This window comes from Asparagus officinalis, chromosome 7 (assembly GCF_001876935.1).
Source record: "Asparagus officinalis chromosome 7, Aspof.V1, whole genome shotgun sequence".
NCBI lineage: Eukaryota > Viridiplantae > Streptophyta > Magnoliopsida > Asparagales > Asparagaceae > Asparagus > Asparagus officinalis.
In genome coordinates, this window is record NC_033800.1 from 132,026,338 (window position 1) to 132,046,206 (window position 19,869).

At 40.5% G+C, this 19,869-nt stretch overlaps 1 protein-coding gene across 1 annotated transcript; it reads right to left on the reverse strand.

Annotated features, from left to right (window-relative positions):
* On the reverse strand, nucleotides 1,564-12,117 carry LOC109847780 (floral homeotic protein APETALA 2-like). The gene is made up of 5 exons (XM_020417021.1): nucleotides 11,936-12,117; nucleotides 11,648-11,673; nucleotides 11,529-11,559; nucleotides 1,814-1,858; nucleotides 1,564-1,708 (listed from the first exon to the last, which is right to left on the reverse strand). The coding sequence occupies exons 1-5, from the start codon at nucleotides 12,058-12,060 to the stop codon at nucleotides 1,564-1,566; spliced, it is 372 nt and encodes a 123-aa protein (XP_020272610.1). The 5' UTR covers nucleotides 12,061-12,117.

The window sequence follows — 19,869 nt, forward strand, 5'->3', positions numbered from 1 at the left end:
AAAGTAAGCTCCTAAAATCTTTAGTCACATCCTGATGCAATGATCGGTCCATTATAATCATAACCCGAAGTATAATAAGACACTCCAACGACCCCCGAGCTGTGACCACCATCACTATCTCCATAAGAGTGAGAACTATAACTCCATCTCCTCGAATAAGAGTCTTTTCGATAATCATGGCCACTGAATCTACTACCACCACCAAACCTATGATTTCTCCCACTTGAATAAGACGAACTTTCAGCATATTTTAAAGCCAATCTGTGACTTCTTGGTTTGCTTCCTGCATGAGCACAGCTAGAGACTTGGCCAGTTATTGGTTTCCATCCTTGAAGAATGTTGTAGCTAAGCCGTATTTGCCAGCTCGGCCAATTCGATGTACGTAGTCATCTGTCTTTAGGGAGATCAAAGTTGATCACGTGAGGCACATGAGGGATATAGAGACCATGAGCAGCCACATCTGTAGCTACCATGATTGGAGTCCAACCTCACTTGAAGGAATTTGAAGCTTTCTCACGCACCTGCAAAGAGAACATCGGTACATTCAACAAAAGTTTAAGTTGTAACATACTATTATGAATAGCTATCTGGATCAAAAGGTCAAGCATTCTGTGCATATTTTTGCTTGAACTAAAATTAACATGTAGTTCTTGCAAACAAGTATTTTCAAGAAGGAAAAAAAACATACAAACACTCATTTGTCCAACCCAATCCAGTTCAAATCACCCAGATACACTGAACCAAATTGCTTCACCTTTAATATTCATTATAGAGATAATGATAGGGGAAGAAGAAAGCCATCCAAACTCTTGAACTGGTGAAAATAATGGAAAAAGTAATGTTATTTAGCAAAATTTATGGACAAATAGGCAGCCAGATCCACTTTCCCATTGGAAAATTATAATATTAAAAACATCCATAAAATGAGGAACATCAAATTGATATTAACCCCAAGTAAGCATATCATTATAAGTATTTGAGTAGTCAGAAAAATTTAATACCAGAATCTCCAACATATGAATTGTAAATAATTTTAAGAAGTTTAGCAATAAAAAAATTATTGTCTTAAGTAGACACTGAATCAAAGAGTTAAGTCATCCAAGGTCATGCACATTGATTTTATAACATACAGGCTGGGAGTAAACCAAACATAACAAGTAAAAATGCTAAAGAATGTAATATAACTTACAGGCTAAGTACGATCTCCATGTATAGTTGTTGCAGGGAAGCCATTAGAAGTAGGAAGGCTAAAAATCGGAAATTTTAAGCCTTTTACTTATTTAACAAGACCAACAAGTCTTTCAAATTTATCCTAAAAGTCTATGTCATGATTGTCAAGAAAAGTTTCAATGGCAGACTTATTTACCCGAGCATTCCTAGAATCTGAAGCTTCATAAGGGCCCGGATCGAATTGAGCGCCCAAGGATTTATCACCCCTATTAGGGTTGACTGTTTAGTTGATAAATCTTCAATTCCAAATCAAGATTGAGACCCCTGACTATCCCAGGACAAACAATTGCAAATTAGAGGCCAGTTCATGATCCTTCATCCGAAATCATATCTTCAGAAAAAACAAGTGGAAAAAATATACGAACCGGTAATACCACTATTATTGGTTTCAGTAAGTATTTCACCATCATAAGTAGTTGGGTTAAACTTGGTAACAGCTTCACTTCCATTATTTTTGATTGCTGCCCTGTCATAAGCCCTGACCACCAACAGAAGAACTGTGATAGTTAGCAACCATGTTAAACTTCTTATTCATACTAAGGAACTTATTGCCAACATGTAGAAAATCAGTGTTTGGTAGGACCTTGCAGCTTCAATTTCGCTATCAAATAACCCAAGATATATATACCTACAACAAGAGAACGAATAAGCAAGAATAAGCATGAAGTAATGAGCATTTGGAAAACAATTACACCTACAAGAGCTTTTAAAAATGATATCACTGTTTGAGATGAGGACCCAAAAAGAAGAGAAATTGACTTGTGCGCTGCATATAGATTCTTATCAATCACAAACAAACACAAAAGCAAGGTGAAAAAAAGGAGTCGTATAAGAGGATACACATTGCTAATATTACTCAAGAAAGAGGTGGAGGAAAACCATAGGCACCCATGCAATGAAAGATGCAACTACAGTTCCCCCTCTAAAGTTTAATTTACCACTTTCTAGAATTTTAAGTTTACAACTCCCATGGTGAGGAAAATGGTTTTCCCTTGGCCGTGAAATGTCACTTTGGAACTAACTGAAGGTAGGGTAGGTGATGACCTGATTCATCTCCGACTCACCGAGTTGTAAGTAAAATAAAGATGCGATTAAATAAACACCCACACTACAGAAGAATATTAGCAAGATAGAATCAAGATAATTTCCTAGCAAGAATTAAATAAAGCATGTATATAAATGGCCCTTGCTTAGAAGATTGGTTTCTCCACAGAGCTTCGAAAAAGTATTGTACGTTTGATCAATTGTTATTCAAAATTTGTTAATGTGATTAGCATTTTTTATGATTTGTGGATATTTAGCCATCAAGAAAACATCAAGTGAACACTTTCCATACAAGTTAAAAGGTTTCACGTCTTAGCTAACGAAAAATTATTCCACTTTAACAATTATCCCATTTTGCATGAAAATGTTCTAATTGACTAACACCCCTTTAACTAATTGCCATAATTCGTATGAGTCATTTCATTGCTAAGAAATCGAGGAAGGATGTATGCCAGCACGGACAGGATTTGATACATTTTTAAAAACATACACAATATATGCTAAAAGAGTCTCTAAGAAAACAGAAATAACATGCAAGAAATATGTGTCTGATGCATGAACAACCTGTCGTCGTAGATTCACTGCTTAGTGCTTACTGAAGTAGTTGGGAACTCACCCTACCAGTCAGTAAATTGGAAATGGAACTATTGACATTATAAACTCACGTAAAAAGTGCCACTCTAGTTCATTCTTTATCCTAACATATCCGGCTGTGCTTGTAATCAATTAAAAATGGAAGAAACTTTCTATGTTTTAGAATTCAGTGAGTCATCTTGTCTATAAGTGACTTGCAATTATTGTTTCAGGGACATAACGGCTTCCACGCCTTGTCGGCCTTCCTAAAGCTCTTGAAATGATCCTGGTAAAGTACTCCGCCTTTTTCCATTTATTTTGCCTATAGAAGATTTAGAAGTTGAGAGATTATCTACAAGAACAGCAACAACTAATCTTTGCTGTGGTCACTAATTGATTCAGTCTGAAATTTCTCTTCCCTCATTTTGTCCATATTTGTCCGATTCAGATGTCCAAGCCGATTAAAGGAGAGGAAGCTCATGCACTGGGTCTTGTTGATGATATAGTACCACCTGATGAACTTGTAAAGGCTGCTCGCAGTTGGGCTTTGGATATTGTTGAATTCAGAAGACCATGGATCAAGAGTCTTTACAAAACAGACAAGATAGAGCCCCTTGAGGAGGCCAGGGAAATTCTCAATTTTGCAAGAATTCAGGCTCGTAAACGAGCTGCCAATCTTCATCATCCATTGGTTTGTATTGATGTCATAGAAGAGGGTATAGTCTTTTCACTAAATCAAGGAGAGTACAAAGGGTTACAATCACACAAATTCTCTCAAACTAACCCTCAACCAAAGATCTCACCTTGCTCACAATATCTCCCTCTCACAATGCTCAAAAGGTTCCTTAATCTCTGATAAAAAACCCTCACAAATCGTTTCCCTATTTATATCAAAACAAAACCCCAATCAGACTGCAAATAGGAAACCTGCGTATGCAAAAAACCCGCTATAAGTCGACTTAAACAAAACCCCAATCAGACTGCAAATAGGAAACCTGCGTATGCAAAAAACCCGTCGTAAGTCGACTTAACAGAGCTCACAAGTCGACTTGACAGAGAGAAAATCAACAACTGGAGAACACTTCATAAGTCGACTTAACAGACTGTTAAGTCGACTTGCCATAAGTCGACTTAACAGTCATGCTAAGTCGACTTGACAGAGGCTAAAATCACAATTCGGCTGCAGATCGTAAGTCGACTCGTGCACAGTGCATGAGTCGACTTATGCCAGTTTTTCTGGTTTTTCTGATTCTTTTCCTGATTTCTCCACAATTCTCCACCTCGGCGAATTTTGCCAAAAATGAGCCGACACCAAACCAAGAGCATCAATGTGTCGTCTCTCCAAATACGGCTGCACCACCATGGTTGCCTACGTACCCCCTCTCCCAAGGGATCAAGCCGCCCGTAGTTCATCCAAATGGCCGTCAACGGCCTCAACAATCACAAATATTCAACAAGTTTCTGCAATGATCAAACTTGTTGCTTGGAACCACCTTCGTGAGCATATCCGCCGGATTATCCTTCGTATGGACCTTCACAATCTCCACATCGCCATCTTCAAGAACATCTCGAACGAAGTGATAACGAACGTCAATGTGCTTCGTCCTCGCATGAAAAACCTGATTCTTCGCCAAATATATAGCACTCATGCTATCACAATGAATAGTGACGGATCGCTGCGATATACCAAGTTCTTCCAGAAGTCCTCGAAGCCAAATAGCCTCCTTCACAGCCTCCGTAACTGCCATATACTCTGCCTCCGTCGTAGACAAAGCCACCGTCGACTGTAAGGTGCATCTCCAACACACCGGCGCACGGGTCAAGGTGAACACATACCCCGTTGTAGATCGGCGCTTATCCAAATCCCCGGCATAATCCGAATCAACATAGCCAATGCATAACTGCCCACCTGTAGTGTCCCGCTCATAAACCAAACCAACATTGAGCGTACCTAGAATGTACCTCAAAATCCATCTCACGGCATCCCAATGACCCACTCCTGGATCGTGCATGTATCTCGACACCATGCTCACTGCCTGTGACAAATCCGGCCTCGTACATACCATCGCGTACATCAAGCTCCCAACTGCGCTCGCATATGGAGTCTTCGACATCAACTCACGGTCTTCAACTGACTTCGGTGAAAGGTCAGCTGAAAGCTTCAAATGGGCTCCCAACGGTACACTAACTGGCTTCGTATCCATGCTAACATGGAATCGCTGTAGAACCTTCTTCAAATAAGCCACCTGTGTCAAACAAATTCTGCCCTTCTTCTTGTCTCTGCCGATCTCCATCCCTAAAATGCGCTTCGCCTCGCCCAAGTCCTTCATCTCAAACTCATTCGAAAGCTGAATCTTCAACTCATCTATAGCTGACCTGGAACTTGAAGCAACCAACATGTCATCGACATAAAGCAATAAATAAATGTACGCACCTCCTCTCAACTTGCGAAAATACACGCAAGGATCAAACTGGCTCCGAGTGTACGAATGACCAAGCATAAAACCATCAAATCGCCTATACCACTGTCGAGGAGACTGCTTCAAACCGTATAGCGATTTCTTTAGCCTGCAAACCAACTTATCTTTCCCTGCAGCTCGGAATCCCAATGGCTGAGTCATATATATTTCTTCATCAAGATCACCATGAAGAAATGCTGTCTTCACATCCAACTGATCTAACTCCAATCCATACTGTGCCACCAAAGCTAGCAAAATCCGAATCGACGAATGCTTCACCACCGGAGAGAAAACCTCATTGTAATCAATACCTTCCTCCTGTGCATAGCCCTTCGCAACCAACCTAGCCTTGAACCTCACTGGAGTGCCCTCAATGCCCTCCTTCTTCGTGTACACCCACTTGCACCCAATCGCCTTCCGCCCCTTTGGAAGCTCTACAAGCTTCCATGTATCGTTCTTGTGAAGAGACTCCATCTCCTCCTGCATAGCCACCTGCCACGAATCAGCCTCCGAACTCTGCTCGGCCTCTCTGAATGTAGTAGGCACCATCTCATCGATACTCTCCACCGGAAGTGCATATGCAACTGTGTCGGCATACCGTGCTGGCACCCGTATGTCTCTCCTCTGTCTCCGTGCCGCAATAGAATCCTGAACCTGAGCCGTCGGTCCCTGATCCTGCTCATGAGTACCCGTATCCTCCGCATCACCGTCGTGCTCGCCTGGCGTCACCTCAGTCGGCACTCTCATGGATACTGCACTATCTGGACTCTGTGGAGCTGCATCAATCTCCACCACCTGCGAAATCTCCTCTGTCGGGTTGCTCTCCACCTGATGAGAGCTGGGAAGCTTCAAGATAGAAGCCTCATCGAATGTGACGTCCCTACTCAGCACAATCTTCTTATCAACTGGATCCCAAAGCTTGTATCCCTTGACACCACGCTTGAATCCTACAAATATGGCCTTCCTAGCTCGAGGTTCCAACTTATCAGTTCTAACATGATAATATGCAGGGCAACCAAATACCTTAAGCTGGTCATAGTCATGTGCTGTCTCTCCCGACCACATCTCCATAGGGGTCTTCCCCTCAATCGCAGATGAAGGCAGCCTGTTAATGAGGTGGCTCGCATAAGAAAGTGCCTCAGCCCAAAAGATCTTCTCCAAACCACTATGCGCCAATAAACATCGAATCTTCTCCAGCAAAGACCGATTCAATCTCTCCGCCACCCCATTCTGCTGCGGTGTATGACTAACTGTGAAGTGCCTCTCTATGCCCTCGTCTCGACATAGCTGCAGAAAGGGGTCTGAGGTATACTCGCCGCCGTTGTCGGATCGCAACGTCTTGATCTTTCTCCCAGTCTGCAGTTCCAATCTCTTCTTCCACTCCACAAACAAATCTAGGACTTCACTCTTATGCTTCATGGTGTACACCCAACATCGCCTAGAATAGTCATCAACGAACGTGACGAACCAATGTCGACCACCAAGTGATGCCGTCTTAGTGGGACCCCAAACATCTGTGTGCACGTAGTCCAAGATGCCCCTCGTCCTATGAATGGCCGTCCCGAACTTCACCTTCGTCTTCTTGCCAAGTACACAGTGCTCACAGAATTCTACTTTACCACTCTTGGCTCCCTTCAAAAGCCCCTGCTTGCACAATGCCTGCAGTGACTTTTCACCTGTATGCCCTAGCCTGTAGTGCCAAAGTCTGCTCATGTCCGCCTCTGAAATCGCCGAAGCAACCTGGCCAATCTCGGTGCTCCCCTTCAGATAATATAAATTATGATTTCGGACTCCCTTCATCACCACCAAAGATCCCTTAGTAACCTTTGCTACAGCATCCTCAAAGGTCACCCTGAATCCCTTCGCCTCCAAAGCCCCCACTGAGATAAGATTCTTCTTAAGTTGAGGAACGAATCTCACCTCCTTCAGCTCACGGACTACTCCATCGTGCATCCGAATCCTCACAGTACCTATCCCACGAACGCCACAGGATTGATCATTTCCCATGACCACAACACCCCCATCGAGTCTCTCAAATGATGAGAACCAATCTCGCCTAGGAGTCACATGATAAGTAGCGCCAGAATCAAGCATCCACTCCGATGCATCCAAATGGTTCACCTCCGGAGTAATCAAAAGAGAAAAGCTCGAATCATCGGAATCATCGCCTTTCGCAACATTCACCTCATTGGCCTTCGGGCCCTTATTCTTGCTATTCTCCTTTTCTTTGACTTTCGGGCAATCTCTTTTCCAATGTCCCTGCTCCTTGCAGAATGCACATTGATTCTTTCCAAGCTGGTGACGACCTCTTGACTTTGACCTCCCTCTGTTTCCACCTTTCTGATATGAGCTTCTACCTCTCGCCGACAAGGCCTCTCCTGAAGTACTAGCGCGGGAAGTCTCCTTATCCTTCCTCCTCAAATCATAGTTCGTCAATGCGTTAGTCACTTCACTATAAGTGATAGAAGATCTCCCGTTCAGCAACGTAAGCACGAAGGTATCATACTCCTCATCCGGTAAGGAGCCCAAAAGAATAATAGCCTTGTACTCATCTGTGATCTTCTCATCCACGTTCGCCAAGTCCGACAACAACTTAGTGTAGTTGTTCACATGAGCCGCAAGCGAGGTACCTCTGGACATCTGGAATCTGAATAACCTTCGCAGCAAGTGCAACCGGTTCTCAACACTCTTCGTAAGGTACTTATTGTTGAGAATTTCCCACATCTTCATCGCAGACGTCACCCCAATCACATCGTATTTCAGCTCCTGTTCCAAACAGGACCTGATCACCCCGCAAGCATTTCGATTCATCTTTTCCCATATCGCCTCTTCATATTTAGGTGGCCTCACATCGACCATGATGGTCTCCTCCAGATTTTGAGCATTGAGCGCATCCTGTACGTCGCTCATCCACAAACCAAAATTGATCTTGCCGTCATATTTCACAACACTAATCTTAGTGTTCTGAAAACCCACTTGAACTGTGCCTGTCATCTTGCTGCTTTCACCAATTACTTCACCCATAATCACAACTTCCAAATTGTAGAGAAAGATCCAAACTTTGAAAGAATAAGAAATTACCCAACTGAACCCTAGATTGGATTCCAAATAGAACTCCTAACCACACGAGGAAAGCGAGATCTTCAACGGCAACTTCAAACCCTAACTCCACCAAAGCCTAGAACTCCAAGAACCAAGCTTCAAACTGAATCTTCCTCCACCTAATCCAAAACCCTAGATCTGAATCTGAGCTTTGATACCACTTGTCGCGCGCCTTTGCGGAAGCCTTGCACGAACTCACAACGAACCTGTGATCACGAGTAGAAGAAAGCCAAACTCTTGCACAAATCCAACCAATAAAGCCAAGTCAATCCAAACACAGAGATATACGTGGTTCGGCAATTTGCCTACGTCCACGGGGAGAGGATGGGGAGATTTCACTAAATCAAGGAGAGTACAAAGGGTTACAATCACACAAATTCTCTCAAACTAACCCTCAACCAAAGATCTCACCTTGCTCACAATATCTCCCTCTCACAATGCTCAAAAGGTTCCTTAATCTCTGATAAAAAACCCTCACAAATCGTTTCCCTATTTATATCAAAACAAAACCCCAATCAGACTGCAAATAGGAAACCTACGTATGCAAAAAACCCGTCGTAAGTCGACTTAACAGAGCTCACAAGTCGACTTGACAGAGAGAAAATCAACAACTGGAGAACACTTCATAAGTCGACTTAACAGACTGTTAAGTCGACTTGCCATAAGTCGACTTAACAGTCATGCTAAGTCGACTTGACAGAGGCTAAAATCACAATTCGGCTGCAGATCGTAAGTCGACTCGTGCACAGTGCATGAGTCGACTTATGCCAGTTTTTCTGGTTTTTCTGATTCTTTTCCTGATTTCTCCACATTGAGGAGGCCAGGGAAATTCTCAATTTTGCAAGAACTCAGGCCCGTAAACGAGCTGCCAATCTTCATCATCCTTTGGTTTGTATTGATGTCATAGAAGAGGGTATAGTCTCTGGACCACGCACGGGACTTTGGAAGGTAACTTCATACATGCCTAGAGATCCTAACTACAGCCTTTTCAAGTATTTGAAGTCCCATAGCCAAAAACCATCTTCATCTTTTTGCTGAAGGCATGGCATCTGTTTTTGTTAGGAGGCAAATGCTTTTCAGGAACTACTTCATTCTGACACATGCAAAAGCTTAGTCCATGTCTTCTTTGCAATGCGTGCAACCTCAAAGGTAGAGGATTCAGAGTACTTCTAATTTGTCTGTATTAGTTTCTTGTGTGCTTGTAAATTAACCATGCAACTGGCAGATGTGTATTGCTTAGGGGTGCTAAGCCGCATTCGTCTCTGAGGAAATATCCATAACTGTATCTGTTAGGATACGAATTTGGTTACTCAAATTTATAACCAACAAGATATGGTTACAAATATGGTTTTGTAGTAAAATATCCGGATCCGGATCCGAAATATCTGAAAACATATTAGTCATACTGTTACTATAGTTTTAATCCTTAGATTATGGATTTGAGGTTAATTTGATGATCAAGATGTTTAATATTAGCTTTTTAGATATAATGAATATATTAATGAACTCTTTTGTATCATATGAACTATTTTTTTCAATACTATCTAGTTTTCTCATATCTGTATTGTATCCGCATGCATATCTGCTTATATATGCACATGTATATCCGTATCCGTATCCGATTTTAGCGGATACAAATATGAATTTTCCTTGCGGAGGTATATCCGTATCCATATCCGATATGGGTAAGCGCATATGGATATAGTAAATATCATATCCAAGCCGTATCTGGACCGAATGCACCGTTATTATGATCCATTGAGAATCTAATGTAACTACAGCTTAGGCATTAAGCTTGAAACAAATTTAATGCTCCAGAACAATCCTTATACACAACTTAGTAACAGTAGAACGAATGTTTGATGCTTCTATTTTGTTTTTTGTACAAGGTGTACAATTGACTTATCAAAACTCAATAAGTAGGGTGGCCTATGAAACTGTACTTCAAACATACACATTGTTATGGAAAATCTCCATTCCAGAAGCACAAAAAGTCAAGCTCAAGTTGAATACTTCAAACATACACATTGTTATGGAAAATCTCCATTCCAGAAGCACAAAAAGTCAAGCTCAAGTTGAAAATACTTAGAAGAGAAAGAATTATCTAATATCTCCATTCCAGAAGCACAAAAAGTCAAGCTCAAGTTGAAAATACTTAGAAGAGAAAGAATTATCTAATATACAGATGTGACTTGGTTTTGTCTTTTGGCTAATCTCCATTGACAGAAGAGGAGAAAATATCCACTAATAGAATCAAGAGTATCACGGTAGAAGAACCCCTAAAAAAATAATTCAGTGCTCTTTTTGCACTATGTATTGAAATTCTAACAACACGTCTTATATGTGTGAAATTTGCTCACTCACTCTCGATCACCTTTAATGTTTTTCACATCGTTTTACTTCATCTAGTGAATGGTGTGTTGCTTCAATCAAATGCATGATTTATTATGTTGAATGTAACTTGTTTTGTAACTGACTGAGATGTTACCAAATTACATAGATATTAATGTTCCAGACTTCCAGTTGAAATCTAAAGTAATCTTCTGCATGTGATCGTGTAGCTATGTTCTATTGATTCACATGCAAACCTGAAGGCAATTAATTGTGAAATAATTGGATTGAGACAGTCCATAACCATTTAAGGCAAACGGACAACAGGTCATACATGTATTGTATAGGAAAACTTTGATCGAGACTGAACTTGATGATTAAGAATGAAAGTAAAATTTAGAAAGCTCTAGAAAATTATATATCATATGCGCTCAAATTTTCTACTTTAAGTTTGTTTTAATAGGTTTTATATATCATATGCACAAACTCTTCCTTGGTCAGGTTCTTCATCTGAAAGAAGGAAAACCCAGGAGAAAAACCAAATTAAAACTAAATCATTCACTTACAAATAGATCGGTAGAAAATAAAGTATCCAATCATCCAGACATGTTTAAGATCATCCTCATAATCACTAATATTGAAGTTGATATCAGTATCAACCCCACGAAACTTAATCGCAGCTCGATCATGACGCCTAAAGCAAAATTCCATCTAAATTAGAAAAGGATTTTAATAAAATACGGTTCAAATTAACAAAAAGAAGTAGATAAATTGAAACAAAATTCCAACCTAGCAGTAGCATGAGCAGTGTCAAATCCCCCTAAAAACATTTAGCCAACAACAGATCAAAACTCAGTATTAATAAATTAAAAAATCAAACATAAAAAGAAAAATATAGAAATACTTACCCAAATAAACCTGCTTCCCACAGTCCCTGCTCAAGTAAAAAAGAAGAGGAAAAAAAAGAACAACCTTTTTCAAATTCCACATCAAAATGCACCAAAAAATCTAATACATCAAAATGCACCAAAAGTATATACACCTATTAATTTAGCTCCCAATTCTAACACATTAAGCTAAACTACCCCTAATGTGGTATCTTTCGCATTGTTCTAACTCAACAACGTTAAATTAGGGTTTATACGTAAAACTCCAAGAATCAATCTTTTCCAAAAAAAAATCAAAGAAAAACTAACCAAATGTGGGATTCCCATCTCCCCGTCCTCCGATAGAACGTAACTCCCCGATACTGCGAACTCCTCGATCTCGGCCCACGCCTGCTCCTCTTCATCGCCTGCTGTTGCCTCAAATCACAGCCCATTAAGCTGAGAACCAGCAAAGAAAACGAAGAGGAAGAATTTGAAGTCCCAGAATCAACGCTCAAGTCCTCTGGAGACGACAAATTCAAATTCAAAATCAAAATTTATAAATTGATCAAGACATACCAAAAATTTGAGGAGAAGATGGAAGAGAAGGTTTGTGGACGATGAGGATAATAATAAGCTTCTTGATGACGATACCCGACAATTGATGAGGTAGAGAAGTGGACAACGTTGCCGGAGGAAATTCATAACAGATGGAACGGAGAAGGAAAGGAAAGAAGATTTATTAGGGCTTTACATTTTCTGATTGGGAGGAACGGAAGAAAAAGGTACATTTGTTAATTTAATGAAAGATGAAAGGTTATTTTGGGCAGAAATTTTTTTTTTGGGTACTCCCTCTTTTAAAGGGAGAATGATTCATGTCCATCAAGAGCCAGTCCTGTCCAATCATAGACTGGGGGTTCCAGTTCAAACCTCACGATCAGTAAGTAATTCTTCTCAAGTCTTTGCAACAGATTTGAGAGAGTTCATATCGAGAGAAAGACCGATGTAACAAGTCATTCGTTCATTCCAATGTGAACGAATGATTCCTACGGTCCTCTCGGGATGTCAATGTTGTTCATATGCGGCCAAACAATTTGTGTTCGACCAATTAACGCATGTTGCCTTGCCCAACCAACAACGATGTTCTCACAGGAAGAAGTCTCTAGAGACCGAGTATCCTGGAGTTACTATCAATGTGATTGGCAGAGGGAAAGCCTCAGGTCCTAGTTCCGATGACTCTGAGACAAGTCGTTCACCGACCGTCAGAGAAATCACTAACAAGTTTGAAGGAGTCTACCAACGCACTCGGACGCGAACAGGAGCCATTCTCCCTGTCAACTATCGGAGGTTAGCCAGAGGAACCAATTTCGATGATGAACACTCAGCCATTGTAGAGTCCCAATCATCAAGCTCTTTTGTTGAACATGAGAGCTCCGCTTATATGATGGGAAATCATGAAGATCTCGCGAAGAGACTTGACGAGCAGGAGGTCATGCTCAAATCTCAGCAGGAGGCCATCAATGAACTCATGGCCCTGTTGACTCAAATCGTCGCAGACGAGGCCAAATCTCAGGAGATAGATTCGCCACCTAGGCAAGAATCTTCCAGGAGAGAAAAAGCGTCTTCATCCCGACCTCACACAAGCAAAGGAAAGGAAAAAGTGGTTGATGCTGCTGCTTCTGATCAAGAAGCTCACAACCTGGAATCTTCCTCTGATGAAGCAAAAGAGACTAAGAACGAGCAGAATCTCCAGTCTGCCAAAATAAAAGAATTGGAAGCCCGCCTCAATGTCATTGCTAACAGAAGCGAGCTCCAAGATGAGGGAGTTATCAGGCCCTATCCTGCCAAATGGGATGCAGCCTCTTATCCTCCAAAGTTCGAAGTCCCGACACTACAAACTTTTGACGGCACGGGATCACCGAACCAACATATCTATCATTTCAAGTCACAGACTGGGAATGTGATATCAAACGATGCCATACTGGCTCGATTGTTCATTAGCACCCTTAAGGGAGTTGCTTTTCAATGGTTCAGGAAATTGCCTACCGGATGTATCAAAAAATGGACAGATCTAGAGAGGCTCTTCCTATCAAGATTCTTTAAAGATGATACAGAAGTCTCCATCCATACCCTTCTCGCCACTAAGCAGAAGAAGAGGGAGTCCGTCAAAGTCTTCGTCAAGAGGTTCCGAACCATGGCTCTCCGGTGTTCGTCGGGTATGACACAATCTACCTTAGTAGAGACCTGTCGGCACAACTTGCAGACCGACCTCCTAGTCCGAATAGGAGTTACAGAATGCCGTTCTTGGAGACAACTAATCTCTCAAGGCAAACAAGCTCAAAAGATTATTGTCAGGATCAAAGCTGAAGAACAAAGTAAGCAGGATCAACATGAGCAATCGGACCAAGCTCAATCTTCTCAGTCAGAAGGAGAAGATACTACAGCCATTGAAGTCAATCCTCTTCAGTAAAATGGTAGGTCTACAACAACTATCACGTTAACAGTTACCTCTGATTGTCAACCTCGTTAGATAGTGGCCCATTAGGCGATGTGTCATGTCTACCCTTTTTCCCCCTGCACGTGTTCAAGACTGGGGGTTGGTTTATTTGTAGTTCATTAGATTATGAGTAATAAATTTTCTGAGTTGTCATGTTCAATAGAATACCTATGTCAACCATGAAATCCACCAAAACTATCACGTTAACAGTTACATCTGATAGTCTAGTTTCTTCAAATCCCCCCACACCAATCCTCTTCAATAGGATGGCGGGTCTCAAAACTATCACGTTAATAATTACCTCTGATAGTTCATTTCCTCCAAATTCTCCTGCCAATCTTCTTCAATAGGATGGTGGATCCACCATAACTATCACGTTAACAATTACCTCTGATAGTTTATTTCCTCCAAATTCCCCCACCAATCCTCTTCAATAAGATGGCGGGTCCACCAAAACTATCACGTTAACAATTACCTCTGATAGTTCATTTCCTCCAAATTCCCCCACCAATCCTCTTCGATAGGATGACGGGTCTACCAAAACTATCATGTTAACAATTACCTCTGATAGTTCATTTCCTCTAAATTCTCCCACCAATCCTCTTCAATAGGATGGCGGGTCCACCAAAATTATCATGTTAATGATCACCTCTGGTAGTCCATTCCCTCCAAATTCTCCTGCCAATCCTCTTCAATAGGATGGCAGGTCCACAAAACTATCACGTTAATATTTATCTCTGATAGTCCATCAACTTGCCAATCCTCTTCAATAGGATGGCAGGTCCACAAAACTATCACGTTAATAGTTACCTCTGATAGTCAAACTCATCAGATAATGGCTTACCAGGTGATGTACCTCTATTCCGACTTCATGGATAGTGCCCCACTAGGTGATGTGCCTTGTCTACCTTTTTTTATTCCCCTGCTAAGTCCTAATCAAGACTGGGGGTTGATTACTTGGAATCTACTAGATTAAGAGTAACGAATCTTTCACATCGTCAAGTTAACATTATACTTCTGACGATCATCACCCTCACGGAGTATGAATTCAGTTTGCATCACTCCTAATTTGTCACGTTAACAATATATCTCTGACAATCAACTTATCAATCCTCTTCGATAGGATGATAGGTCCTCAAAATTGCTCAAATCACAATCTTCCCCAACAAGACACTAAGTCTTCAAAATCTTAGTATCAAAATTCATCACTTCTGATGATAAACTTACTTAGCAATTCTCCCCAGCGAGACGCTAGTCCCCAAAATCTTGTTCAAATCACAAGTACACAAATCCTGTCACGTTAACACTAAACCTCTGACAAATCAACTTATCAATCCTCTTTAATAGGATGATAAGTCTACAAAGTTACTCCAATCGCAACACAAATCCTGTCACGTTAACACTAAACCTCTGACAAATCAACTTATCAATCCTCTTTAATAGGATGATAAGTCTACAAAGTTACTCCAATCGCAACACAAATCCTGTCACGTTAACACTAAACCTCTGACAAATCAACTTATCAATCCTCTTCAATAGGATGATAAGTCTACAAAGTTGCTCCAATCGCAACACAAATTCTGTCATGTTAACACCAAACCTCTGACAATCCACTTATCAATCCTTTTTAATAGGATGATAAGTCCATAAAGTTGCTCCGATCGTAACATTCTCTTGTCACGTTAATATCAAAACACCTCTGACAAAATCAACTTATCGACTCTTGTTAACAGAGCGATAGGTCCTCAAAGTTGCTCCGATCGCAACACTTTTCACTTATCAACTCTCGTCAACGGAGTGATAGGTCCATAAAAATACTGTTAGGTTAACATTACACCTCTAACAGTCAAACCCCCCAATGAACTTGTTAATCCTTTTTTAACAAGAATAGCAAGTTGTCATTTTGTTAATCCTTTTTTAACAAGAATAGCAAGTTGTCATTATAAAATCCCCAGCGGATTAAATATTTTCTAGAATTATCCTAGTGATAATAAAGAAAATTTCTGAATTTCACTCTAAGTGAAAATTCATGCCAAGTTAATATTACACCTCTGGCGCTTCCAACTTTCTTTCAGTGTTTCAAGTAACACAGGAAGAAATAACGACAAAGTCTACGTATTCAACATCGTAGCACCAAAATCCATGCCTTTTATGCATGGAGGACTTTATCTCGATCCCTAATTAGAGATAAGTCTGCATCTAACATATGTTGCCGGGTAGCCTATTCCCGCAATAATGACAAAGTCTATGTATTCAAAATCATAGCACCAAGTCTAAGAGGGTTTATTCTTTTAGCACAACGTTACATGTGGAACGGACTTAAACAATCCATGTGCTAGCCCGACTCAAACGGTAGTCGGTAAAGGCTTATCAAATCCGTTGATGGCTAAGGGTTTGCCAAAAATCCTATGAATGTTTGCGGGCCCATCAGCTGAATGGAGGTGAGCCGTGACGTGACGTTTGATGGCTTCTGCTCATGAGTAGCTTGTACCGTCGTTACAGTTTCTATTTGAAGCTCATCATCACACAGGTCCTGCGCGGTAAATCCCTTCAACCAAGGTGCCTTCGAAGCGAGTGCAGAGAACAACTCCTTTGTGATAAGGAATCAACAGCTCCAAGATCAGAGTTGTGATCCAAAGTATTTCAAAAATTCGTCCCAGTCAACCGTAAACTTTCGAAAACTTTGGAGGGGGTTCTGTAGGCTGTCTAAAAATCACAATAGATAGCTTATTCCCCCATCAAACAGCGATGATAAAAGTTACAATCTGACGACTTCCAGAAGGCTATAATTTGAAGACTTTCACGTAGATCGATGAAGGTTACAATCTGACGACCTTTACAACAACTGATAAAAGCTCTAATCAATAACCTTCACAATCAACATCAGGAGTTACAATCTGACGACTCTCACATATCAAAGAGCTAAAACAAAGATTACAAAACGACGATCTTTGCAACGCTCTGACAGAAAGAGACTACAAATCGACGGTCTCTTCAAACCAAGACATGAAAGTCCTCCCCGCGTACCAGCATCAAGACATAGTGTTTTTAGCCGTTGACGCAACTCAAGCTCGGCCACTAACGCAACGCAAACGCAGCTCCAAACGCTACAAATGCAGCTCAGATCCAGCTGCCAACGCAGCTCATGTTCGGCTATAAACGCAACCTCCAAAAGCTGCCAACACAGCTTCCATCCGCTACCAAACGCAGCTCTTAAATGCTGCTAAACTACCGCCAACGCAGCTTCCAAATTGCTGCAAACGCAGCTCAGACGCAGCTTCCAAATCGCTACAAACGCAGCATCCAGACACTGCGTCTGAGCTTCCAGGCGTTGCGTTCGAGCTTCCAGATACTGCGTTTGAACACAGGATTCATCCCAGAACGCGGATTTTGTGTTTGACTCGTTCAAACACGAGCTGAACAGTTTCAAAACCGTTTCCCACGATCTGAGGGGATCACAACTCCACTTAGGAGTGGATTAAGGGGCGGTTACATCCCACTAGCCCTACAAAGGAACGAATTAAGGGGGCGGTTACACCCCTTAATCCCCTATAAATAACTAAAAAATCAGTTTAGTTGCGGGCTTTTGGATCCGGCTCTGGGGCAGCAAAGAAGAGATCCTTGGCTTGTCTAACCAATTATGGTTAAGATCAATCAACTCATCAAGAGTTCTAAAACTTACTTTGCAAGTTCTCCACAGCGTCAAATCGTGAGGAGGAGATACCGTTCCAGTGAATCAAGACGTGCGAATCGTCAACGAGAAGCAAACTCGACGCGAGCATTCGAGGGAGGCATCTTATCGCTACCGTGAAGAACCCAGAATTAAACAAAGGGGAGAATCCAGATCATTCTCATCTCTTTTGTAATCAGGAAATCCAATTGTAACTGAGATTAAAGGAATACAAATCAATTTTTCTTCGTTTCTTTTACTACAAATTTTCCCACAAACAAGGAGTTTTGTCCCCGGTGACGAACTTTGATGTCGAGCTTCGCGACGCAGCGAACCTCGTCTTTTGATGTTGGGCCTCGCTGCATGGTGAACCTCATCTTCTGATGTTGAGCCTCGCTGCATGGCGAACCTCGCCTTCTGATGTTGAGCCTCGCTGCATGGTGAACCTCGTAGGCTAAGCTGTCAGGCGAGCTTCAACCAGTTCATGTGAGCTAAGTTGTCAGGCGAACTTAGCATTGCAGGCAAACTTCAAAGTTCATGTGAAGTTCAGTCTTACAGGCGGACTTTAGAATATGTTGCGAAGAACGGGTTATAACTTTTAAACCGTAAGTCGGAATTGGACGAATTATATATATAAATCGACTATCTCAACAAGACGAAGCTGACCAAACCCACCCCAAAGGGTTCGGTTGCTCCTGTCCGTTTTGCCAAATTTCTTACGGTTTGAGTGATATTAGCATTTTTTGTCAGTTTTGAGCTTCTTTGCTAGGAATTAAGGTAATTTTTATTGCCTACAAAGACATATAAGATGTGTTGTTTGATCAATTATTCATATCGATGAGAGGTTCACACTCAATTTTCTAGTTTTTGAAAAAGTATATCTCTTTATAGTAAAGTGTAGTATATTATCGCAAAAATGTAGCTCTTTATGACAAAGTATAACACTTTATTGTCAAAGTATAGCTCCTTATTGATAAAGTATAGCTCTTTATGGGTTCTAAAAATTCTATAACTTAGTAGGATAAATCAAATCAATTTTTTATGAGCAATGTAAACGTGTGATGACATGTAAGATGTGTTGCTTGATCAATTATTCATATCGACGAGAGGTCCACTCTCAATTTTCCAGTTTTTGAAAATGTATAACTAGTTATAGTAAAGTGTAGCATCTTATCGTAAAAGTGTAGCTCTTTATGAAAAAGTATAGCACTTTATTGTCATAATATAGCTCATTATTGATAAAGTATAGCTCTTTATGGGTTTTCAAAATTCTGCAACTTAGTGGGATAAATTAATTTTTTCTGAGCAATGTAAGTGTGTGAAGACATGTAAGATGTGTTGTTTGATCAATTATTCATGTCGACAGAGGTCCACACTCAATTTTCTAGTTTTTGAAAAAAGTATAGCTTTTTATAGTAAAGTGTAGCACATTATCTTAAAAATATAGCTCTTTATGGTAAAGTATAGCACTTTATTCCTATATTATAGCTATTAATAAAGTATAGCTCTTTATGGGTTCTGAAAATTCTACAACTTAATTAGTGGGATAAATCAAATTAGTTTTTTCTGAGCAATGTAAATGTGTGATGACATGTAAGATGTGTTACTTGATCAATTATTCATGTCGACGAGAGGTCCACTCTCAATTTTTCACTTTTAAAAAAGTATAGCTCTTTATAGTAAAATTTAGCACCTTATCATAAAAGTGTAGCTCTTTATGGCAAAGTATAACACTTTATTTCAATAATATAGCTCATTATTGATAAAATATAGCTCTTTATGAGTTCGGAAATTCTTTTTCAAAAAGTATAACACTTTGTCATAAAATAGCTACACTTTTACGATAAGGTGCTACACTTTATTATAAAGAGCTATACTTTTTCAAAAACTAAAAAATTGAGAGTGGGCCTCTTGTCGACATGAATAATTGATCAAGCAACATAGCTTACATGTCTTCAAGTGTTTACATTGCTCAGGAAAAAACTGATTTGATTTATCCCACTAAGTTGTAGAATTTTCAGAACCCATAAAAAGCTATACTTTATCAATAAGGAGCTATACTATGACAATAAAGTGTTATACTTTGCCATAAAGAGC

What these genes read in the sequence shown, in the direction of transcription:
- LOC109847780 (XM_020417021.1), bottom strand. Translation starts at nt 12,060, where the DNA reads ATGGGCTGTGATTTGAGGCAACAGCAGGCGATGAAGAGGAGCAGGCGT. An exon ending in TGGGAAGCAGGTTTATTTGG is followed by an intron (nt 11,560 to 11,647) that starts GTAAGTATTTCT and finishes AAATGTTTTTAG; the next exon opens with GGGGATTTGACACTGCTCAT. An exon ending in AGCGAAATTGAAGCTGCAAG is followed by an intron (nt 1,709 to 1,813) that starts GTCCTACCAAAC and finishes GTTGGTGGTCAG; the next exon opens with GGCTTATGACAGGGCAGCAA.